The sequence below is a fragment of the Parus major genome, chromosome 10 (assembly GCF_001522545.3).
Source record: "Parus major isolate Abel chromosome 10, Parus_major1.1, whole genome shotgun sequence".
Classification (NCBI taxonomy): domain Eukaryota; kingdom Metazoa; phylum Chordata; class Aves; order Passeriformes; family Paridae; genus Parus; species Parus major.
The window spans coordinates 10179579-10204827 of record NC_031779.1 but is presented as its reverse complement, the minus strand read 5'-3'; the positions used below and the strand labels follow the sequence as shown (position 1 = coordinate 10204827).

General features: G+C 38.7%; 1 protein-coding gene across 2 annotated transcripts in view; it reads right to left on the bottom strand.

The window, feature by feature from the left end:
- Positions 1-25249, bottom strand: part of TRPM7 (transient receptor potential cation channel subfamily M member 7) — a 51946-nt gene extending 26697 nt beyond the window's left edge. Inside the window, exons 1-7 of one of the 2 annotated variants that reach the window (XM_015638623.3) lie at positions 24956-25249; positions 5468-5547; positions 4001-4039; positions 3339-3537; positions 1971-2184; positions 1315-1439; positions 521-692 (exon numbers count right to left, since the gene is read on the bottom strand). In XM_015638623.3, coding sequence (XP_015494109.1) covers positions 521-692; positions 1315-1439; positions 1971-2184; positions 3339-3537; positions 4001-4039; positions 5468-5547; positions 24956-24958 — 832 coding nt within the window. In that variant the 5' untranslated portion in view covers positions 24959-25249. The remainder of the gene's footprint in view (positions 1-520; positions 693-1314; positions 1440-1970; positions 2185-3338; positions 3538-4000; positions 4040-5467; positions 5548-24955) is intronic. The other variant, XM_033517007.1, reaches the window with a different exon arrangement.

Here is a 25249-nt window from a genome sequence, read left to right as displayed (position 1 = left end):
GCTAATGCAAACAAACTGAAGAATTTTTCTTTATGGAACTCCTCTTTTCATTTTCCCCAATAGTTTTCAAAGGTGACAATGCATACACAGTTTGAACACAGGTACATGGAAACCCTCTACTGATGGGAATTATTGCAAAAGCATTCCTATAAGGGTCAAAACACATGTGTTGCTCCACAACTGGGAAAACACCAAACTGTGAAACTGCAAGTGATCAGTGTCAAAACCATTAATTAATCAGAACAATAAGGTCTGACAACACACCAGCCCCAGTAGTGACATAAATTTGTTTTCACAAAGTAAATAGACAACTTTATTCAAAAAGGATTCCTCTGTGGTCCTAGAGAAATCATAACTCTACCAGCAATTATTAGGGTCCAGAGCAGCTGCTGAAATTTGCAATTTTTGACTTAAGTATAAACAAAAGCTTTAATTTTTTTATTTTGTCATTCAGATGTCTGGTGCAAACACCTTTTTCACTAAGCCACAGTAACAGCCCTCAGGCACCAGAATTACTTACTTGCATGGATCCGCTGCAAATTAATAGTTTTTTCCAGTTCTCTTCTCAGTTTCACTTCTGCTCCATACTTTCCAACTGTTCCATCATCCACCAGAATGAAATGGGAATGGAGGTTATTTAGGACGTTTAGTTTACTTAATGGATTTAACAAGGTCTGATATGGAGCAACCACCTAAGTGTAAGCACACAACAATGTGTTTTACTTGCAAAGATTCACACTTGTTTCTGTGAAACTCAACTAGATACAAGAACCGGTGGCTCAACAAGCACTGACACATATAAGGAAGCACTGACACATGTAAGCACATCTTGGATCAGGACACACCAACAGCTGCAGCTCTGAACTTTGTGCAGGGAAGCAGATAATTGTATTGTTAAAGGATGCTGTTCTGAAGGGTAACAGAGAAAAGAACCTTTGAAAAGGTGTCTTTGGGGAAAATTTGTAACTTCTCTGGTAAACAGTAGCTCTGAAGACTCCACATCAAAATTTTTCAACTTATTATCCTCTCTAAATATGAATTCTCTGTAATACTTTTACATTTTTGTTATTTGATTCAATAGTATCAGGGGGGCGGGGGAGGAAAGACTAAGTACTTAAGAACAAGCTCCTCCTTGTTGCATTTGCATTTTGCAACTTGTTTACAGTAACGATCTTGCATAAGTCACAGATGTCAGTGTATCCTCATAGTAAAGCAAGTATTCCAATGATGCAAAGCAAGGGAAAACATGCTTGAGCAGATGTGTCAAAAGTAAATGAGGTAAATCATTATTTCAGTTAGGTAATTCATCCTTACATCTCTTCCAACAAGGTCGTTTCTGTTTTCAATCACTCCCCACGGAGCAATCCCAATAGTGCAAATCTTTCGAGATGATCTGGAAGCGTGTTCTCTTAGAGCATCACCAACATGTTTTGCAACACCTGTTCGTGCATAAAAAGATTCCAGTGCATTGAATGCCACATCTTACTAAGAATACAAATATTTATTGGACCTTTAACTCTTTTATTTACATAACCAGGCCTTTAAGGATCTGGAAACTTACTGACCAAAGAAAAGGCATCATGCTACATCTACTAGGAGGAAACAAAGTCATTCAACAAAACAAATATCAGCCTAGCAAGAACTAAATAGTTTCCAGCACATTACTGTACTTTTTTTAAAATCACATTAAGCTCTTCCTTTAGTCAAAGCAAAACAAAACCCAGAAAACAATCAACCAAACAAAACAAAGCTCAAAACCCAGTCCCTCTATATGTTATTTCTCTTTTGAATATGAAACGCTATTCCACTTTCAAAGACACGTTCAAAACAAGTTATTTTAATTTCACTTGATCAAACTCATTCAAATATACTTTGTTTTAAGATGAAGCAATGCATCCATACATTAAATCTTTCAGCTTTTATAAAACTGCAATCCAGTTAATCATGCACATTCTTTGCTAGTTCCTTACCTGTGTTCACTCCTCCAGTTATAATCCAGGCTCCTGTGGTTACTGCAGCTTTGATAAGACCTTTGCCAAGCAACTGTTTGATGCGTGGGTGAAGTTCAAATTTCTGCATGCCCCCATGGACAGATATGACAAGCTTTGGCAATTCCATCTGCCATTCTTTAAGCATAAGTTGCAGAATAGCTTCAGGCTTAGTGTCATATGACAATCGCACATACTGCAGGCACAAGAACAGAGTTAAAAGGTTCAAATGTGAAAAAAGAAGAACCAGGATTATATGTTCAGAACATATTATCCTACTCCTAGCTATGGAAACTGTAATTCACTTTCTCAAAACACAGCAGTTGCAATAAATGAACAAGCTTCCTTTATATCCTCTGTGGTCCAGATGAGACAGCTTTGAAATCAAGTTTTGGAAAGGAAACAACTATTGAAAGATCATGGTATTCCATCCTACTGGCACAGTGACCTAGAAAATGACTCTAAGAAAGCCCTGGATGATCTATAAATAAGATGAAATTCAGGAGTAGCTATAAAAGCTCTGCCATCTGCTGGGAGAGGCTTTTATGTCCCCTGCAAAGAGTTTTACAATTGCTTGGTTTTCCCTCCCTGCTCCTGGTGGGAAGGAAACCTACATTTTTCAACAGAAAATTTCAAAACTGGCAGCTTTTTAACACTCTGTGTTTAACAGCATAAGATTAAGTAGATGGTTGATCAACTACAATGCTGCCACATCTTCAGTATAAGCTATTGAACAGAGGAGGGGACAGCAGGCAGAAATTGAACCTTTCCTGAATAAAGTTCTAAGCAAAAAAACAACACCACTCCATTAAACTGGTTTGAGCAACCCCACTTGCACTCTGCAGAAGGAAGCAGAAATTAGTGTGGGCTGCCTGCTGTTTCTGTGCTCCTAGAAAAGGTTTTACAGCAATTTTAAGCTACACTAAGTACAAAAGAACCCATACACTGCCTTTAAGAACATGAAAGAACCATGCCATGGGCCCTTCTCTCACAGAGATGATCTGACCTGGAGCACTGGACTGTCCTTGGGGCTTCTGCCAGCTGCACACAGAACACAGCTCCCTCACTCAAGCACTTTGGTTTGACCACAGGAGTCACACTGTACAAGAACGCCCTGTAGCCTGTAACTGCACAAGCTTTAAATAACTTCTACCACAACTAAAAATCTTTTACAAATAGAAATCAGAAAGAATTCAAATCACAACAAAAATGCTAGAATAGAAGAGGGCACTGGTTTGTTACAACAGAGGTGTTAATATTTTCAGCCTTCAATTTCAGAATTTAAATGAAGCATTCAGCACAACATGGTTAGAGAAAGAAAAAAGAGAAACAACAGAACATCATACATGCCTTAGCCCTGTAAGAATGAGAGCCACCTTGAAAGTTGATGACACCATAAGCATCAGTAGAGGTCTGTTCTGTGTGTTTTTCCACTGACCATTCTTCTATTTCCTGGTTGCAGTTTTCACCCAGCTTCACATCGGAGTATTTCATAGCCAGACTGGCAGTGAAACAAGCGTGTTGTCTGACCAAGCGGCCACAGCAGCACCTGCCCCCAGCCAGACATCGAGAATGCTTTGGTAAATATTACCATTGTAAGACAAAAGAACTTCCTTTATCAATAACAGGAATAGAACAGATTTAGAAAGCAAAGATTCTAGATATTAGATAAACCTCATTTCCAGAGTGAGCCTTGTTGCCGTAAATATTTACAGCAAGTCAATTACAATACATATTACTATGCAAAAGCTCACTAAGCTCACTAAAGTAGCAAGCTGGAGGCCAGGAGAAATTGCTTCTTTGAAGCAAAGAAATTTATATAACATTTATAAATCCATGACCTACTTATTGCAGACAGTGCTTTAAACATTATTCATATTTTTTTTCATATGTAACCTTTCACCAACTTGTCACTCATAATATTGATCAAAACTTTTGAAAACCCTATTATGAAAGCACTTATTTAATGAGAAAACATTCATAAATATTGTAATTATACAGACTTTTTTTACCTGACAAGTTGCTGACAAATCTGACATCCTGGAAGGCATCTGTAAGGAATATTTAAAGATATGACTACGCTTCTCACATAATTCACACACAACAGTAAGCAATTCAACAACCATAGGCCATTCTTAGAAACTGAAGGACAAAATGTGGTGGGAAAGTTGTAAAGTCCACTGTAAGCTACAAATAGGTTCAACTGAAAGGGCAAGTGTTGAAGACCTTGTTAAATGCTCTGGAAATTTGTTCCTTGTTAAATGCTCTGGAAATTTTAACAGCTTCCTAATTACTTTGTTTGCATTTGCAAATTTTCCATGTGCTGCAATTGTGGCTATAAATTCTAAAAGCTTCTCATGTCACATGATTTCAAGGAATGTGGTGAATTATTTACAATAATTTGAAAATTCTACAGCATTTAGTTGTTTTTCTGTTTAAAAACAAAGTACTTAAATGAAAAATAGTAACCTGCCCCGCTATAACAAAAGAGATTAGTAAGTGTTTCTTAACAAGAGTGAAATAGAAGTTTTCTCAACCTCAGAAGAAAAAGTTTCTCAGCTGCTCTCATATATATGAAGCTTATGGAAAAAAAAAGGTGATGTGAAATTAGTAATTACAATAGTAAACTATATGGGGAGACAAAACAGCCTTAAATCTATTTTCAATTTGACTTTATCTGTGACACAAATGTCATGACTATGCACGTCAAACTCAATCATCATAGGAGCTCTTAAATTATACCTGTAACACATGGTGAAAGTCAGCTAGATATACATTACAGTTATCACTAACTTGCTTGATTTCACACCTCTAATTTAAGATAAGATAAAAACAGCATGTGAGATATGCAAAATTTCTTAGCCTCAACCTCCCCTCTAGAAACATCTTTCCCCATTTTTCAGCCTAGGGTTTTTTTTTTTTCCCTTTAAGAACTTAAGGATGAAAAATTATTACATATCATATGAAATCTGAAAAGTTCTTACTTATATTTTCCCTACAAGCAAGTATTTCTTCAGCCTTTTTTTTTTTTTGTAAATCTTTTCCCCTCCTCAATTCTTGATTTTCTTTATTCTTCTACGAGTTCTTCACCCTTTTTCCTACACTGTCAGGTTGGTTTTCACACTTCACCCTACACTTACAATGATGTCTTTTAAATTCCAGTAGAACATATCTCTATGAGACTTTCTGACTTCAGAAATTCCTTTTTCACACCCCCTCACTGTAAACAGATCACAGACATCAGTAGGAGGAGGGAAAGAAGCAGCAAAGGGAACAGGGGAACATTTTTTGGAAATTTCTGCAATGCCAAAGTACTTTCAGAAACAGAAAATCCAATTCACAGAGCAACAATGTCCAGTCATGAAAGCACAAACCCAAGACAGTATTTCATACAGAAAAAACAGTCCAACACTCATAAGAATACTGACTTTTTTAATATTAAAGAGCAGCAATGAATTCTTGCACCATTTCTCATTTACCTGTGGGGGTCTTTCGAACTTGGTATAATATACACACACTCCCTCTTTGTGAAAGTATTTTCTATCCAGGATTTCTGGGACTGAAAAACAAAAAATTTGACAGTATTATAAAATACAAATCACATATCTTTGCAATGAAAAATGCTTTTTGAGGAAACAAGAGTTAGAATATGAGGTTTGCTCTCTCAAAAACCAACAAAACCATGTATGACCTGATAAAAGCATCTCACACATCTCTCCAAAAGTTGAGATAACCAGAATCATTAATTATGTAATTTCTATTGTATGTATATACAAATCACTTAAAATCAGAAGTAATATTTTTTAAAGCTAACATACAAATAGCAAAAATTTTAATATGCAAATAAACGTATAACAAAAAAAAAAACAAACCACCAGACAATTTTAAGATACACTGTTATCCTATCTTGCTAAGAAAAATAAACAGGTAAAATTTTTAAAAATTACCTGCACTAAATTGAGATAATACTAATTTCATCTATTTTCCTCCTTAGTGAAGTTTCATCTAGAAATTTTCATCTTGAAATTGTGGGTAAGGAAACATTCTAACAGCACTGGCAATCTTTTCAACTAGCAATAAATAGGTCATAACCTTTGTTCTTCATCAAAAAACTTTTCATTTCAGTAAATAAAATTAATTGATACCTCTGAACTGTGTTCTAAGGTTAAACTTGAAACATGTTCTGAAACATGAAATTAAGGTTGCTTACAATTCTAATCACTGGACATAATTTAATTTCAGTTGCTTTAAATAACCACATCAACATTATCTTACATAATAATCTTAAGTTAGTTGCTAAACAACTTCATAATGCATAATGTCTATGTCATGTTTCAGCAATACACTGGGGAAAAGCTTCACACAGGACTTTGGGAAATTAAAACCATGAAAAAACCTTGGAAGGCTAATTTGCATTTTATGCAATATTACTTTAAATCCTTACTGAGATGACATCAAAATTACTTCATTAATTGTATTAATTGCTAAGAGCAATGTACTACATTTACATTTTACCTTTTGAAAGATTTGATAAATTTCACACTGCTTTATTTTACAAGAAGGGGAAAAAGACTGATGGATATTACAGGTATCTAATCAGAGATCTGCAGAAGTGATGAAGAAATTAAGATTTATTTTTTTATTTAAGATTATAAGAGAAGTTTAAGCAAAGATGGATGCATTTTTCACTCACTGCAACTTCAGCATCAGTTGAAGATAATACAGAGACATTATTACAAGTAAGAATGTACCAGTTAATTTTTATAAGGACCCCCAGAAAACTGCTCCTGAACTGCCCACCCTCTTTCAAAATATTTCCCAGACTCAGCAGATCTTTCCTACATTATTCATCATGATCACCTTCCAATATTTTGCTTCAGTGAACTTTGATGATGGATTTATCAAGACAGCAACAAACTGCTGCTCCAGATCCTGTCTTCACATTAAGAAGGCCAGCAGCCTCTTCCAAAGAGTAGGAAAAGTTGAAGAGTAAAGGCACTTCTCCTGACAGAAAGATGCACAATCCACAGCAAAGAATCGTGGAAGGAAAAGCAAGAGAACAGAATGAGCACTCACACAGTGCATTTTACACTTAAACTAATCCTTTAAACACCAGGAATAAATTAAATAGCCAAGGTCATAATTTGTTGCTGTTCTGGAAGCTACTTTCTCCTGCCTGAGTCCCCATTATTTACATGGGAATTTTTGTATTTAATTTTTTTAAATTGAGCATTACTTTAGCACTGCAGTAATTTAAGCTTTATTCTGCAGATCCTCTAGAATATAAAAAGATACAGAAGAGTAATTTAATACTTAGATGTTTCAGCCAGCTGGCTAAAACCACACCTTGAAGCAAGAGATCACAGGAATAACACACTAGATGTTAAAATCCAAAGAATATAAACCACAAGAAATTGCGTCAATTGCTCCACGTAATATTGTTTTATTATTAAGAGGTGATCAAAGCTGGGGACAAGGAATGCTGGCTCACAATGTCCAACACCACCTTTCAAAATAAACACTTCCCCAAAAAAGGAGGAAAAAAAAAAAAAGCCCCCAAAACAAAACAACTAACCATTCATCAATTTTTCTCTTAATGAATGTAGTTCTAACCACTCTTCAAGGATTTCTCTCAAATTCTTCTGCAGTGCAAACATTTTCAGCACAGCATCACTACATCTATCAGTCATCTCAAGTCAGTTATTTATGTAGAAGTAGCTCTGTAATGTTGTTAAAACATACTTTGAACTTTTTGGTAAAATTAAGACTCTCTCTAGAGGCATGCCTGTATAGTCATTAATCTTTATTGAAGAAGATTTTATACAGAATTTGCTTAATTCCAGAGCCTTGTTTTCTTTGGGGGGGGGGAAAGGACACTTCCCATAAATGAGTAAAAATCACATTAAAAATGTAGGAAGTATTGCCTTCCATGTAAATAAGAACTGTTATTACATAATGTTCCTGCAATGACCAGAAAAAGGAAGATGATATGAGGACACTGTTAAGTATAAATTAGTTGCAGCAGTTACCTCTAAGAAATATTTCCTCATCAGCTAAAGATTAAGTTAAATAGGAGATCAAGTCAGAAGTCAAAAATCAATATGCAAGTTCTCAGACTGTTTAAGAAAATTTGTGTACTCTTATTAAAGCTTTTTCATCATCTGAACAGGACACACAGCTCCACCCCCCACCCCCAAACTCTGTTTCCAGTAACAGCTCCTGCTGCTCCAAGTGCTCTGTTTTCCCAGTGTATTTTTAGAATATGCACTTTACACCATGGTTATGGGTAACATGGGTCAGGAGCCTTTTAGCAAAAAGCACAAGCATCAACATATAGAGAGCTATTTTTCAACTATTTACTTTCTTTCCTTTCAAAATTGCCTCTTGTGGGAAAAAAAACTTAACTTCCCATATTCTTTCCTGTGCATTCTCAATCTCTCAGGCTAAATAAAATTTAAGACTTACAAGAAAAATTTTAATACAGTTTATAGTGTTCCAGAGCTATCTTCACTTTTCAGGTGAGTCAATGAAAATTTCACCACAATAAGACCTCTCAGCAAACAATGCTGGCAGGACCTTGTCTATACACATAAAAATTCTTCATTTTTACATTTTTGGAAGAGGTACTACAGTAACTACTAACTCCTCATCCCAAAGCTGCCAACAGAGGGACAAGGCTTTTGCACAGAATTTAAGCTGTAGGTTTCTTTCACAAGATACCTCATCATCCTGGTTGTACTGATTTCTGAGCAAAGTTCACTGTGTCTTTCAGTACTTCTGAATGAAAATCAAGAAGCAGAAAGCACACAATTTGATTCAATCATCTAGAAGAGATATACTCACTCTGGGATCATGATTTAAAGAAATACTTCACACCATTTTAAATTAATACATCTTCTCCCAACAGTTTCACCAATGCTGAAATAATTTTAATTGCTATTCAAAACAAAACTTACACAAGTACTTGCTGAATTACAAATTCAAGAGAATGTGCCCAATTGTTTCCACTTCTGGAAGTATCTAAATGCCAAGATAATCCATGGCCTTTTATAACAGATGGAAGTTTTACCATGGCCATTTTAATATTAGCTATGTTCGATTCAGCAATAGCATTAGCACTCCAAAGCTCCAATAACAGAGATTATTTAAATGTACCTGCTCAAAATTTGTTATCTTTATTGAAATTCCCACTGGATAACTTTAGCAAGCCTCTTTGTAGAATGAATTTTTTTACCACAAACTATAATTTCAGGTTTTGCATATAGCAGGTGAAAAAATTAAATTTTAAAAAAAACCCCAAAAAACAAAGACATCACCAAAGAGATGAGATCAGGTCTCGGAAATAAAAATCAACCACCTACCACTCTCCCCCACTTTGGCTCACGTGTTTTTAAGAGCCTCTGATTCAGTATATTAAAATAAGAAGACAATTAATTTCTAGCAATTGATGCATGGCAATATGGCAAAGCCTTATCAAGCTATTGTGAAATTCTCAAAGTTTATTCAACAGACTTGGTCTGAATTATTCTCTCTACAGAAAGTAAGCCTGCCTGCTTGGCAAAATCTCAAAATGACTTGCATGATTTTCAAGTAACACAAACATGGCAGGTATAAATAATATTTGTAGCTGGCAATTCTGAACTCCATGCACAAAGAGGTCCCAGTTTATTTTTTTCTACTCTTTTGTGATACTGTATACTGTTGTAAGATCATAAGTTACAATATTGTAACAATATTTGTTACAAAACTAAAATTTAACTTTTCCCAACTACATTGCCCTGGAGCCTGCAACAGTGCACACCAACTCAGCAGTAATCCTGACAACTTTTCAATAAAGCTCCCCACTGAATCAGGAAACTGACCTGAACTAATAAATAATTTGCCAAACTGTGACCTTTGTGGACGGCCAGTAACGGGGACTTGAGTTACTGATTGCATAGACTGAGCTTTGAATTTAGAAATCATATCACTTTCTACACCATCTCATATTTCATCTTTCAAATCTCTGCTTACACCATAAGGCAGTTCAATACATGCAATACTTTCTCAAGGAAAAGATCTGCCAATTCTATTTGTCCTTTATTTAAAAATTAGTATAGACTCTATATTCTTTCTCCACTGCCTCAAATTTTCCAAAGCATTTATTTTCCATCTGGACAGAAGAAAATACAGGAAAGTTTCAGCAAGCCTGAAAACAAGAAGACACAGTGGAAACTATGTGCAGCAGGACCAGTCGTGCTAGCACTGCCACAGAGGAGTCCTATCTGTCTAGGTCACTTACAGCCAACAAGATAAATTTCAAAACATTTCTAAGAGACATACTGTACTAAGAATGTCCTTTAGCTTGTCTATTCAAGGAATTGTCCACTGACAATGTTCCAACTTGAAGTTACTGCTTCTTATATAACTATGCATACCACACACACTCTTTGTGACTTACCAGAGGATCTCTTATCTCAGAAATCCACTCCATTATCCAAACACGTGTTACACCATGGGACTGACCTGTGATCCCTGCCCAGACAACCAACCCTAGCCATGAACCATGCTTCTGCAGCTATAGCTGAAAGGCAGAAATTCCAGACAAACCTCCTTCTTACTGCTTTTATGCTAGATACATTGAATAAAGCCAAACAAAGCCAAACAACTGTGATAAATACAATATCCAATTAGGTTAATGCATATCAAGTAGTTTAGAATTCACCAAGCTCCTAGTGGGAAAAGGAGCCATAAATAAAATGCTCCAAATGAAAGATTTCAGGTAGGTTTTAATAATCTTACAGAGCCTCCTCTACATCATTAGCTCACTGAAAAGATTTCTTGTAGTTGCTTCAAATCCTTAAGGTGGTAAGAAGCACACTCCAGGCAAAGCACCTGGACTTGCTTTTAGGACAAGTCAACTGAACGATACTGCAAATGTTCACCCCAGGATGAGCTGAGTAACTAAACCATTGTGTATGGGGTGGAGAGCTAGTTGAAAGACACTTATGTCTATCTACCAAAGAAAATAGTTAAAATTTTGTATTAAAAATACTGTCAGAGCACATCTGAGTTTCTTAATGAAACACTTATCATTTGAGAAAACTTCAAAACTTCAGCTAACTAAGCAAATAAGCAGATGGAAGGGAAAAAAAACGAAGTTAGATAGTTTAATGCCATATATTTGCTACCATTTGTTTTAAACTCTTGGCTCCGTCAAACCCCAGGCATTTAATTTACTAGCTTCCCCTTCAATTTAAAGTTACATACTTCTATAATCTTAGTTTGAGGGTTCTTGTTTGCTTTTTTAAAAGAGGGGGAAGAAAACAAAGCATTTAGGCCAGCTAGTATTATGAGCTACATTTAAAACTCTTTGACACAGAATAACAGTGCTGTCTGTCCAGAAAATGCACAACACACACACAGCACCTACAAAACTTTTTCCTAAATCAGTATCTACAATATCAGTCAACCTCAATTTTTTGTACTCAATTCCATAGAAATATGTATATGTGCAATACTCAAAAGACAGAGGGTCAGACATCATCCCAATGCCAAAAGATATTTATGCAGTGCTTTAATGTATCCCTGTGAAGAATGTCACTCTAAATGACAAGAACCGTGCTTTAACCTTAATTGTTGTTTAATTCACTACAAATGAAAATTTTTGCAAGGATATTTTACCTGCTGCATCAGGATTACTTCTTACTCTAAAACAACTACCAGCTTCATCTACAAGAAGTTGTTTGGTTTTTGTTTTTCCCCAAATGCATTGGGGCATCTCTTGTCACAGAATGTGACCAGCTCAGACAGACCCATCATGCACCAAAGGTGTCTCTGCTATGCTGAAGATCCTGTTCTGAACAGGACAGCTCACCAGGCTTCACTGCACTCCTAAAAAAACAAACAGCTCCAGTTTTCTGGATTGAAAAACTTCTCTAGTGAAAATATTGCTACAGTCCTGAAAATAGATTGTTTGACAGCAAAAAAACTACTGAGTTTATGATAAATAAAAACTGTTGAAGCAAGCAAGGAAAGAGGGCAGTCAGAGAAAGCCTTCTGTCAATTCTGCACATGGGAAGCAGATCTCAAGTGAGCCAGAGAGTAAAGATAAGAATCTTCATCTCAATGGCTCCCTTAGTGCTGAAAACAAACCTTCAGCAATCCTATTTTTTATTAAACAGTTCAGGAGATTTGCTCTGAACAGATTTCACAGCAATCCAGGTCTCTAACAGAGTAGCTATTGTTTCATCAAGTTCTTCTCTGACGTAATGAAGCCACCACAGAACTCCCTGAATCCACGTGAAGTTTTGGATGCAAACGGTAATCGGGATTTGTCAAAAGGGATTTTTACAGCTCTCTCAATCTCGATGAAAATTATTCCCATCTGAAGTCTGGTTTTGAGATAATTATTTCACTGTATGATTACAAAGCACATAATTCAGTTGTTTATGGATTTTTTTTTCTGCAGATTAACTAAGAATACTCCAAATTCATATACAGAATTTAGCATTATTAAGTGGTGACTTTTAACCCTGATGATCTAGAATATTTTTGGTATATTTTGGTATATTTTTATTACATTCAAACTCAATCCACTTTACTCATATTGTTGGGAAAGTTATCTTCTAACTGCAATACAGGTTTTTCAGTGGAAAATTCAGAGTAAATCCAGCATATTTTAAAATAAATTATTTGCTTAACATGTTAAGGTCTGTGCTGTTCTGCAGTTAGACCAGCCATAAAATTACTCCTGTTTTTCAGAAAGTATTAAATTAAAAAATGCATACACCATCCAGACAAGGCATTAAATAAATATTAATATACACCTAGAAAATATTTCTCGACTGATTCTACAGATAGCTCAGGTCACTATGGAATGGACCATCCGTTGATTTCAGAAGACGATCACCCACTGGTGTAATTTCAAACTGGCTTTTTCTCAGCTGATATAACAATAAACACCTTCAGAGTTAAGTGCCCAATTATACCAGATACAGTAACTAAACTTGCCAAAACCAGAGGCTCCCTGAGACTGTGTCAGCACAGCAGATGGCAAACTGTTCCTGAACACGCCTTCAGAAAACCCGAGGGGAAGCAAGGAGAGAAATGCATTTTAAATTTTATTTTCCAACAACTTTCATTGACAGAATTTGGTAGGAAAAAGAAAATACAGCAGAAGGTAAACCAGTTTCATTACTGTGAGCTGAAGTAAATTGATTTCTAAATAGTTTACATTTGCAGTCTTCCTAACTAATGAAATACAAAGCTTAAAATTTTTAGCCCTGCTAAAGAATCTATAAATTATTTTTTCTGAGTTCACAGACCAATTGCATTTTGATGCATTCCATAATGTATTTCAAAGCATATACTGAAGTTATGAACTAAAAGCAACAAACAACTGAGTTTTCAAAGGAGATGAAAATAATTCTTCACTCCCTAAAACTTAACACCACGGATGAAAGAATAGGATAGAGAAAGTTGTGTGTGTGGTTGTAACTACAAGAGCTACAGCTTTTCAGCCAATATTTTCACTCTCAATATTCACTTTGTTCAAATGATATTAAAACAAAAGCCAAACAAAAAAAGTCATGGCAAAGTACATAGGAATGTCTTCAAGCCTGTCATACGGTGCCTGCTTCTTCTTGATAGGGTCCCTCACTTAAAATCCACTTTTAATTATGTTGAACAACCCATATAAACCAACCTCAAATCTCTCACATTTTGAAACATCCAGCCTCCTTTCCCTTCCTTATCCACAATGATCCAACTGTACAGTCTGCATCCTCCTCACCTCTCGCAGCTCCAAAGATTCAGCTGCAGTCTGTGATCATTCTCGCCCTACCAGATGCAGACTGCAAGCCTACACACTCTCTTAAATAGGAGCAGCAGGAAGATAGAGTCAGCATTCCTACTCACCAACACACACAGAGAACGATGCCAAGTCTTTTTCAGTCGGTCAAAACATTTCTGTGGGTATGAAGGCTGGTGCCTCTCCCTGGTCCCTTCCGCAGGGACGGATGGGACACGCTGTGCTGGCTGCTGAGAGCCCTGCGCTTCCTGCCTCACCAGATCTACTCTGCATGGAAGTATTAGTTTGGTTCATACCTCACATTTCTGGCAAGTGCTGGGCTTACCTTGCACATGCCACAGAGGATGTACCAACAGACAATCCTATAAACTCTGGATTTATTTTTGGAAGGAACGAGGCTTGCGGCATGGTTTCAGCAGTAAAGCAGCTCACATTGTCTGGATCTGGTGGCTGTCTCCTGAAGCAACCTCCCTCATTCACACAGGGAACACTAGTCACAGATGCAAGAAAGGAGGCAGTGGTGGCCACCTCTGGAAATAAAGCAGTGGGAAAGGGCTTGTGTGACCAGCCAAATAATTAATCCTGCCCTCAATTTGCTTCCGCTTTGTTCCCTGATGAGAAACCTCAGCTCTGGCAGCCGCTGTTCCTAGACAGCTTTACAGGCTGCAAACCCCCTCACCTCATGCAAAGGATGTACTCCAGCAATATCTGAGCTGCAGATTTAAGGAAAGTCCTCCCCTTCTAGTTCATGAAGTGCATGAACATCTGATTAATTCAGAATGTGCTGAAGCACATTACAACTACAAAAGCAAACTGGCAGGGTGGATGCTGTTTGTCCTGCTCTACCACTTTCTTAGCCTGTTCAATTTACAGATCTGACTTATTTTTCATGTCATACAAAGAAAGACACTTCTCTATCATCACAGCAAAGATTCTGGTGCCTCCTGACTTAAGTAGGCTATTATTAACTCACTAAGCAATGGAAACTTGTTATCACTAAGAGATTTTTAACATAGCTGGCCTCAGACAACTCTTTGAATATATATTTTTTTAAAAAGGAAGCCTATACCCATATTAATTATGGCAGATCAATAATATTTCTCTGAATAGCATGAGTGAGAAGGAAGAGCAACAGAACATACGAGTGGGCACATGAAATAGGAGACAGCACCAGACCACTGCTAAGGATGATGACATTTCACAGAACTTGTTTAGACACAGTATCTGGGAAAACAACTTTATTGTTATAATCAAAACTGCTGAAACTAGGGAAGAGCCCCATCTGCAAACAACCAACCAAAGACCCACCTGAAACAGATCTGGAATTTTGGGTTCTCCCTGCCTGTATATACGTGCATACCAATGTGCCAGTACTTGTTAGGCACAGTAGGGGAAGCAAATGTTTTGGTCAACTCTTTAAAGTCATCAGACTTCTTGGGAGATTAGAACAGGCTGGAGAAAGTAGGATGACCTGCATAAAAGCAAGGCAAAACAAGAATTTGCTATAGATCACCTACTGTCGAATTACAAAGACTTTAGCATTTTTAAATACAGCTTATAACAAAGAGCTACTGGATTCAGTTACACTTCCAGTCAAGGTAAAGCAGCAGCTCTCCTCTCACAGCCAGCTCAGCCTGCAGCTGCTCAGTGAGCACTGACTACAGCCCCACCTCAGGGCACAAGAACTCTGACAGCTTTGGAGAGACATCCATGTACCTAAACTCTTATCAGAAGATAAAGTTCCCCACTAAAACTATTCAAGTAGTTTCTGTTTTCTACTCTAGAAAGTGCAAAGAAGAAACGTAAGCAGGTTTGTTAAGGAAATGTGAAAGCAGCTAATTACTGTCTGAAATAATATACAATGTTCATTGAGGCACTTTTAAAAATTTCCACCCTCTCTTTTTGAGGGTTATTTGAACTTTTGATGCTTTCAGAGGCTTTTCTTTGTTAAATACCACAAATCTAAATAATTACTCAGAAACTAAATATATTATTTTTAGAAATACGGTACCCTCTTTTTTGGGGGGGGCTTTTTTTTGTTTGGTATGTTAAGTTTTTTTTATTTGGGATTTTTTTTCCCCCAGGATAGGGGAAACAACTAATTAAATGATATTGAGAGACCACGACACAACTTCACATGGAAAATGTTTTCTATTTCTTCCAGCATGCTAAATTCCAGTAAAACTCACCAATGCTGAGTGGTGTGTGGCACAAAGACCTGTCTAAGCTGTACTGAACTAATACCTGGGACAGGCTCCTTCCTGCCAGATGGAAGAAGAGTGAAGACAGTCATTCTAGAGAAACAAAAGACACCAGTAGGGAGGTGGAGATCCTGGCAAAGCCAAGAAACACAGGAGAAATATTTGCTTTTACAGATGCAATTCTTCAAATTATAAAGTGAGGGTGCAGTCAGAGAAGGCAAGCTGAGGAAGTTTCTACTCTGCTCTCCCACCCATCCCTCTGCTACTTCTCCCCCTCCTGCAGTTGTGCACTTGCCCTTTGGGGAACTGATTGAGATCCCTACTCTCAGGGGGAAAAAAGAAAAAAAAAAGCAGATAGGTAGCTTTAATGTCAGAATAAACACATTCAGATGCAAACTGGACAGAAAACTACTAAGACACAAGAAAGAATCACAAGGCCAGGGTGGGAACAAGGGAAGGAGGACATCCCCTTTGGTAGGAGAAAGATACTGGGATGGCAGAAGAGCTGAGCTGATCTAACCATATTGCTAAGGTACATCCAAATAATCCCCAAAAGCACACAGGCTCCAGCCACCCAGGGAAAGACTACAGATCTATCACACAAAAAGGTTTATTTTTTTTAATGCACATGCGTCCTGATACTCAGGAAGGAAATGAAGTTAAGACTGTATTGCTTTATTTCTCAGAGAGCTGCCAATGAAGCAAGAACATATTGCCTAAGGTCACATTTTGGAGGGGCACATACCCTGTGTTTAAGAATACCATTTTCATCTGGTACTGAAGATTTGTTCTAATTCATGGTATAATTAACATTCAACTCCTAATACTTAATTACTAAAGATTTTTCTTGTCCTACATGTAAGATCTTTATATTTGTCAGAAAACCCCCCAAAACCCAGTAAAGATGCCCAAGAGGATAGTCAAAATGACTAATCTTATCTCAGTTGTGCTAATTTTTCTACATCCTCTTTGCAGAGAGAAAAAAAGCTGCTCTGAATCCCCCTTGGTCTCCACTGAGCAAGCCTGGGGACTCACTGCCTAATTAGCTCTTATGAACAATCCTCCCTCTCCCTGCAAAGTCTACCTGTATTCTGCATATTGCAGGTGACAAGAAAACATCCTTCTACAACCTGGAAACAGGATTTTTCTGAAGGGAGAAAAGCTTTGTTTGGAAAGCACAGCCCAAGGTTTGCTGCATTGTGCTGTCCCACAGAGGGATTATCCCAGTACCAAATATTTCTCCTGTGGGCCAGGAAACACCGAGCACAACCAGAGGACACATTCACACAATGACTCGTTTGTTAGCAGCCTTCAGCACGCAGAATGTTCACCTGTAACACAAGCTGGCAGCCCGAACCAGGACAAGGGTGATGAGTGGTTTCTGCCCTCTTTCCCTATATAAGCAACATAAAAAGGCCACATTGTTTCACTAAAGCACTTGAAACAATTGCAGAGAATTTAACAACAAGGAGTCCTGGTGTTGCACATGGAGCAGTAAGATTTATATTGAAAACTGCATGCACACAAAACGTGGGTTTTCTACAGCTAAAAATTTAAAAATTCTTTTTCTGCATAAAAGAAACCAAGACTAAGACAGACCAATTACTTAATGAGGCAAAAGTATAAATCCTCATCAAGAGCATTTTTGAAGTTGCACAAATTAGAAGGGCAAAGGTTATTTAAGTAGATATTTCTGTTTTTCAATGCCTCTGGCTGCAAAGCCAGTTGATGCCAGTTTAAGAGGTAAAAGTCCATCCCAACCTCCACATCGGTGCTTCGTGCCCCTGGCTGAGGCCAGTGAGTGCTCACAGGGCTGTCTGTCCCCAAGGCCAGCCAGCAGCAATATCATGAATGCCTTCAGCAGCATTAACGAGGTCAGCAAAGAAGAGCCTGTGAAATCAGGAGGACCGAGCCTCTTCTAACCAGTTTTGCAGCCAGAAGCATTGCCACACCAGACAAAGCTACGTTCCTGGACAGTTCTCTAGGATATTTATCAGCTAAGGTACCAGTGATTTATTATCCTTTACTAGTGCAAGGTTACTACCACGAGCAGGAGTTCCTTCAAGATGAATCTCTCTCAAACTCTTTGTCCAGATCACCCTTGGCTATGTACTCTTCTAATGCCTTCAGCTGAAGTTTTATTAAACTTGCTGTTTAACAGGATTCTGCAAAGTACAGACAATAATGCAGCCAGCGAGCACAGGAGAAACTGGTAAGACTTTGACATTTAAAACATCATTAACTGCACCTATTCGTGTAGATTAACTGATTTTTATAATTGAAGAGAAAGTTGATTAACAGTTCTGTAATTACACAACTGGTATTTTTAGGCTCTAATCATGTGTCACTTAAGCACATGCATAATTTAACCTATCCAGGTGACTGAAGTTATGCCTGGAGACTTGCATGACCTGCAGCAGCACCAGGGACAGGCTTTGAAAGGAAACAGCTTTTTCAGACTGGCTCTAGCCACAAATTAGAATACTGCATTACACTCACAACACAAAGCCAATCTACATGCAATTTTAACAATGTTGTAGAGCAACATGACTGTCTTTGAACCTGTCCACATGGCTGCTGTGCTAAGCTCTGGCAGATACATTATCAGAATGCAGCTTTGGTTTCTCCTAACTCAAAGAAACAGGTTCAGCTCCCTGAGAAAGTTAAACAAGAATGGGAACAGCACTGAAAAGCTGCATGCTAAGAACACTGAGACAAATCCAGAAATATTCTGTTACACGAGGACAAGTCACCAGCAGTGAATCATTTGCCAACAGAAATAACCTGATGGGAGGGATCAAACTCATCTTGGTGCAGCTCAGTTCAGAGACAGACTGGAGCACAGCACATCTGGCAATAACAAGTGATCTTGAATCTGTTAGCACACATTCAGAAAAGCAGGTCAAGAAAAACATCCTCCGTGAACAAGAATTTAGATACAGGAGTATTGAAGAATAGCCACCCATGTGCTTGCAGTACAATTAGACAAGGCTACAAAGCAATTTGGTTTACACTTTGAGGAGGCCATGGAACCTGACTTGTGTTGGCACAGCTCCATCCCTGCCTGTGCACACGGCTGCAAGACCCAGAAAACATTCATGTGCCATGGGTGATGCACAGAGTAACTGAACACTTCCTAATGCAATAGCACAAACCAAATCTCAGGCCCCTTAGAGCAATCCAACTTCACACTTCCAATCCAGCTTCACAGCTCCTGTCAAGTCTGGGGAGCCACAATCCCATTTTCCTAAGCCTCTGCACATGATCCCAACCTATCTCATACCAGCACCAGCATTTATGCAGTCACATGGAAGCTGGTTCAGGGAAATGACCAGCAAAATAATCCACAAAAAAAAAAGGAAAGGAGGTGACAAGAAGTTTATTCAATTTAGATCCCCAGTGACTGAGCACACAAGGAAGCACAAAGGGACAGGTGAAAGGGAGACAGGCAGTGTTTAGAGGAGTTTTGACTGGATTACAACACACCTTTAAGAAGAGCTTTGGCACACATGGGAACAGCTAGCAAAGGGCTTGAGCAACAACCGTTAACCTGAGGTTATTTTCCTGCAACACATCTCAAGCACTCCAGATCAGTCAGAAAAGATATTGTCAATAATATGAGTAAGAGTGGGAAGGACTATGCTGCTAAATAATACTAACTCTAGGAGAGCCCCAACTCCAGAAATTTTTAAGTCATAAGTTCTTGTGAAATTAAGTTTTCCTAACAAAGCATCTGGAAATTCATTTGCAGAAGGCATAAATGTAGATTTATTTATTAAACTTAAACTTTTTGAGCCAAGTTTTTCAAGACCACATCTCACAAAAACTGCAGCATTAGAGAAAAAATTAGCAGATATTTGGATAAGAACCATCAGCCAGGAACATCTTGCAAAATCTGACCCAGCATAAATCAGGGGACTACAAAGTGAAAATTCTTAGCAGAGGTGACAAGAATCAAGTAGATAAAGAAAGTAAGTAGCACTTTGGGTAGAGCTAAGTGTGAACAAAGCATGGAACAAAAACTGAGATTCAATTACAAAATCCATTGTGCTACCACAGGCTGAGCTGTAACAGACACTTTCCCAAGCTTTGAGGATTACAGTTATGGTGAAAGGTTGAATACTTCGATTAAACTCATTTAGAGATGTAACTGAGAAAGCATTCTCAAACAAGAATGATTTAGTGTAACACAGCAAAAATATACTTCATTAATCACCCAAAAGGTTGCCAGTAAAAAATCAAACAAAAAAAATAAAATCAGCAAACCAGAACTTAATCGCAATATGCCAATTCTCAAAACTACAACTTCTTTCCTTTTTTCTTTTTACATCTGCTCAGTTTAGCAGTAAACAATCTAAAGGCAGAATCCAATAGCACTGGGAGTCATTCAGAGCAGGCTTTGGGAACAAGGAAACAAGAAGCTTGACCAGGCTATTACAAATCTTGAAAAAGAGGTCCAGTGCTCTCCAAATCAAAAGGAGGCCTCAAATTCTTGCTATTAAATTATCACAAGTAAGTCTAGACATTGGTAAGACTCATATGTGCATAATTTTCACAAACTATAAGCACACAACTACACTCATTGAAACTGTGTATTGGTCTGGTGCATGCTCATTGCAAAACACGATGTGTATTTAAACAAAACAAGCATTTGGTGTTGAACTGTATATGATGTAAATTAGGACAGGCTATAAATGAAGTCCCATTAAAGCTTCACAGAGGGTTTACCATCACTGTTTTCTGAAGCTGGATGATCTAAAAACATCAGTTGTCCAGCTACATACAGCAGCGTACTAACTTAATTACTGACTGAATCAGCCTCTAAAATTCTCATTTTGCAGCTGTAAAAAAATCACGAGATATGCTATTCACACAAATCTTATTCCAGCCTCCTTGAGCTGAGAACAAATGAAACAAAGATGGGTTGACATACATTAAGTCAGCAATTGCACATTTGACACACACACAGAGTATTCAAACATTTCAGAAAATGTGGCAACAAAATGCATGAACCAGCTCAAGCTAGAATGAGTCTGTACAAATCTTCAGGAAAAAAAACTTGTACTGCTCTTGTTAATATAAAGATTAAATAAACTGTAACTGAGATGCAACTCAGGATTCCCATAATTAAGGTTCAATCTAAGCCTACCATTTCAGTAGCATCTGAATTTTGCTTTAGCTAAGGGGCACAAAATGCATAACTTGTAAACCAAGCTTTAATGTGCTGTCAGTTTGGTACCATACTTTAAGATCTCCTTGGCAATCAACCACATTTACCTTACAGACTAATCCTGCAACCTCCTTATACCATGTGCTGTTAAACCACTTGCTACAGTTAAATATTCTGTCCTTCCATATAGCAGCTTTTCAGAACTACCAGAACCACTATTAGCATTACAGTTATTTTCCTTCCTGTATTCCACATATGTTCAGGACACTTTTCAGCCAACTTTTGGGAAGGAAAGAGTCATATACAGTTTCTCTCCTGTTTTTTTACATTTCATTATCCCATCAGAAGTTCACTGGCCTTTTCTTATTGGAAAGAACACAGGAGTAAGAACTGTCCTCTGCTCACCTAACAGCATCCCTTCTTCTGTGCAAAAATCATAATGGCTGAGGAGAAAAACTTGTGTTGTTCTGTGGGTCCAGCACACCCAGCAGTTAAAGAAAGTGGCTCACATTCTACATACTAAGCAAAATATAGGAGTAAAGGCTGAAAAAAAAACCTCACCGCTCTTCAAGAAAACTAATGTTCCTTCCATCAGTGGAACAGCTGTGATGAACACTGTTTTTGGGATCCCCACTGCTGCTCAGGACTGTGGTCCTACCCAGCTGAGATGCAGCTGGTTGGCTGATTAATGACTGGATGCTACCGAAAAAACCAAGTCCCCTCCTGCACATCCTCACGGATGCCCAGCTAATCCTGTGCTGAGCCAGGACAGGGAGCAAAGCCAGCCAACACTAAGGTTTTGGGGCTTTACTTTTTCTGTACTTCTGTTAAAAACAAAAACACCTATAATTTAAGCATAAGAAAAGCTTCTTATAATAAAAATAACAGAAACCAAGGATTAAGTAGATCACTTTCAGTGATACTGGCTGTATCAAGATATATGACACCATCACCTCTACATTATCATTATGTGACCAAAAGCAAAGGGCTTAAATTAAAAAAAAAAGACAATAATAAAACTGCAGAGGAAAAAGAGGGCTTCAGGCCAGAGAATACAAAGAAAGTGTGCAACAAAAGTTCAAGTTCTACCACAGGCGAAGTGGACTATTTCTTGTAGAACCAATGAAGCACACAGACTCGTTTCTCAGTATCAGAGGTAAAAAAGTGACATAGCTCTAATAATTATATAAGTATTTTATCCAAATACACACAGAGATTGAGATTATTCAGTAATTTATCTGATGAAAAGTCAGCTGCTGAAATTTCAACTACCAAAGGTAAAATGCACTAAGACAGAATTACTCATATACAAGAAATGTCACCTCAAAACCAAAACTTCAATTCTGAAAAACACACACATTGATTTTACTATCGGTCTGCCCTTAAAAAAGTGGGAAAAAACCACTCAGAACTCATGTTGCTTGTTTCAGAAAATAAACAGGGCATGTAAATATCACAGCACACGTAGACAGTGATGAAAGAAATTTGGAATTCCAAAAGAAATAAACATCAGCTAAAAAAAAGAAAATTACAAAAACACTTTTTCAGGTTAAATACTTTGGCATGAGAAGTATAATTTCATATTGTCTTGGTATTTCAAAGCTTTACAATATAGAAATCCATTCTCAAAGTCTTTAAAGACTTCAAAATTCTACCAAGCACCTTTCTTCACACACAATTTCTGACAAGTCCTCTTGGATATTTATTTGCAACATTACTGGAGTCAAAGCGCAAACCAATATAGCCAAACCTTATTGTGTCAGCTATTTAAGTTCGAAATAAAATTGTTCTGTTTAGAAAACGCTCATCTGCCACGACCATCCATGAGTATTGAACAGTTAACAGGAATGCACCTCATGAACGGGCCATGAAAGAGAAGCATGAAAATTTTGGGTGTTGGTCCAAAGCTTCCAGGAAAGGGAAGCACAGCAAGTGGCAAAGATAACAATGAGAAAAAGAGAGGACTTTGGATGCTGCAGTCTATCACCAGCAGAGCAGAGAAAGCTGAGCTGATGTGGTAAGACAAAATGGTAATGCAGCAGGACTAGTTAGGCAGAGCCTCAAGGGACAAGAAAATAAATGAAAGTTTAAAACACAATGGAGTCACTCTCTCCAAGATAATCCACGTGGGGAGATAGATGATCTGATACAGTACCTTTAAAAGTGTGAGATAACTGTCAAATTCAAGGGGATGTTTCAAGGTGCCTTTGTATGACAAGTGAATATGACCCTTCCACTGCTGAGCTCAAGTAAGCAAAACCAGTATCACAGTACATCAGGAAACCAAAGTACAGTCCAAACTCAGCCTAAACAGTTCCACATGCACAAAGGTTTTTCCCCCTCCTGCCTTGAAATAGCAAAGTCAAGAATGGCCTCATACCAGAAGGTATGAAGGATGATCTAGCAGACACTTATCTCACCCACACAGACACATTTAAAAAAAACACTGAACAGCCAGAATTGCCACAGTGAACAACTCACTCCTTAGAATAATTCCTGATTTAATGCTGGACACCATCCAGCAATTATTCAAAGTTGCTAAATAGTCATGGAGCAGCAGGGAAATTTTTAGCAAAATGAGCTTGCATAAAATATCCTACATTCAACTCAACCAAAACACCTGTTTAACAGAGGTTTTAAAACATTTGGTAAACACACAGCAAATATAAAATACTGCAAGCACACTACAGTGCCAGAAAGGCTGCAGAGTCTCGAATTTACAAAACTATGATGGTAAAAATCAATCTGTCCATTTCTAGGCTATGTCAGCACCAAAAAAACACACCAGAGCTAAACTAAATAAAAATGAAATAAACCCAAAAATCAAATGTCCCACTCCTCAAAACTAAACCCAACATCAAACCACTTCAGCTGAGAAAAGAAGTACCATGCAAGTGGCAGATTTAAGTCAGAACAGAAGGTTGCATTTTCAGCTTCTTCCTAGAAGAATGCTGGATTAGCAGTTTCTAGAAAAACACAGCCCACATTTCCACACAGTTCACAGATATACTCAGAAATAGAAGATTCATGAGCACGAATCCCCATGGTTTTTAAGAAAACATCGTGAAATGAAATACCTTTATTTAAAATGAAACCAAGCATCTTACTAGAAGTTTAAGCAGACTATAGAAATCCATATATTTAGACTTCACATTTTGTATTTTCAAAATTACTTGAAAACACTTGATGCGATAAGTCACTCTAAATTCTTTCACTATTAAGGAATAAACTTATAGGTATAAAGAACCGTTTAGCAGCCAGAATATAGAGCTAGATTTTAAACTGTGTTTTCTTTGCACTCATACATCTCTAAGTGTATATACGCTCCCTTATGCATAACATGTTGAAACTGCAAAAATCAAATAGGTGTAAAGATCAGAAGGGAAGGACTGCTGCAGCCCGGAGAACCGCACCGTGCGAATTCTGGTTTTAGACCAAACCACCATGACGGTCGGAGGCAGCACCGGGAGCGCTAACGGGGAGCTCGCGTTTCTAAGCGGTGCGCTGCCTCCGCGGCGGGACCCGGCGGGTGCTCGGGACCCGGCGGGTGCTCGGGACCCGGCGGTGCCCCGGGCCCCGCGCGGCATTCCCGGCCGGCAGCTCCGGGAGGGCCGGGCCCGCGGACGGGAGATGAGCGGGAGCCGGCAGCGCGGAGCCCCAGCGGCCCCTCCGGCCCCGGGGCGGCTCGGAGCGGCCGGGAGCCGCGGCAGCCGGCGGGGACAGGTCTGATCCGGCGGCCCCGTCCCTGCCCCCTCCCCGCAGGGCGCGCCCGGCCCCGCCGCCGCGGCATCCCCGCGGCTCTCACCATTCTCCTCAGGGCCGGGCTGGGTCTCGGCGCCGACTCTGGTTCTCCTCTCGCCGGGCAGCTCCTGCTCGTGGTTCGGCGTCGGCGGTGGCGGGGCCTGTCTCCATCTATCGGGGCTGGGCTCGGCGGTAGCGGAGGGCTGGGTGGGGAGAGGCCGGGCGAAGACGACGCTCCGGGGACGAAGGGAGGCGTGGGACGCGGAGGACGGCGCTGGTTCGGCTCCGCACCGGGACCCAGAGCTGGCAGCGGTCTCGGCCCGGCGCCTCTTTCTCATAATTGTGCGACTCGGCCGGC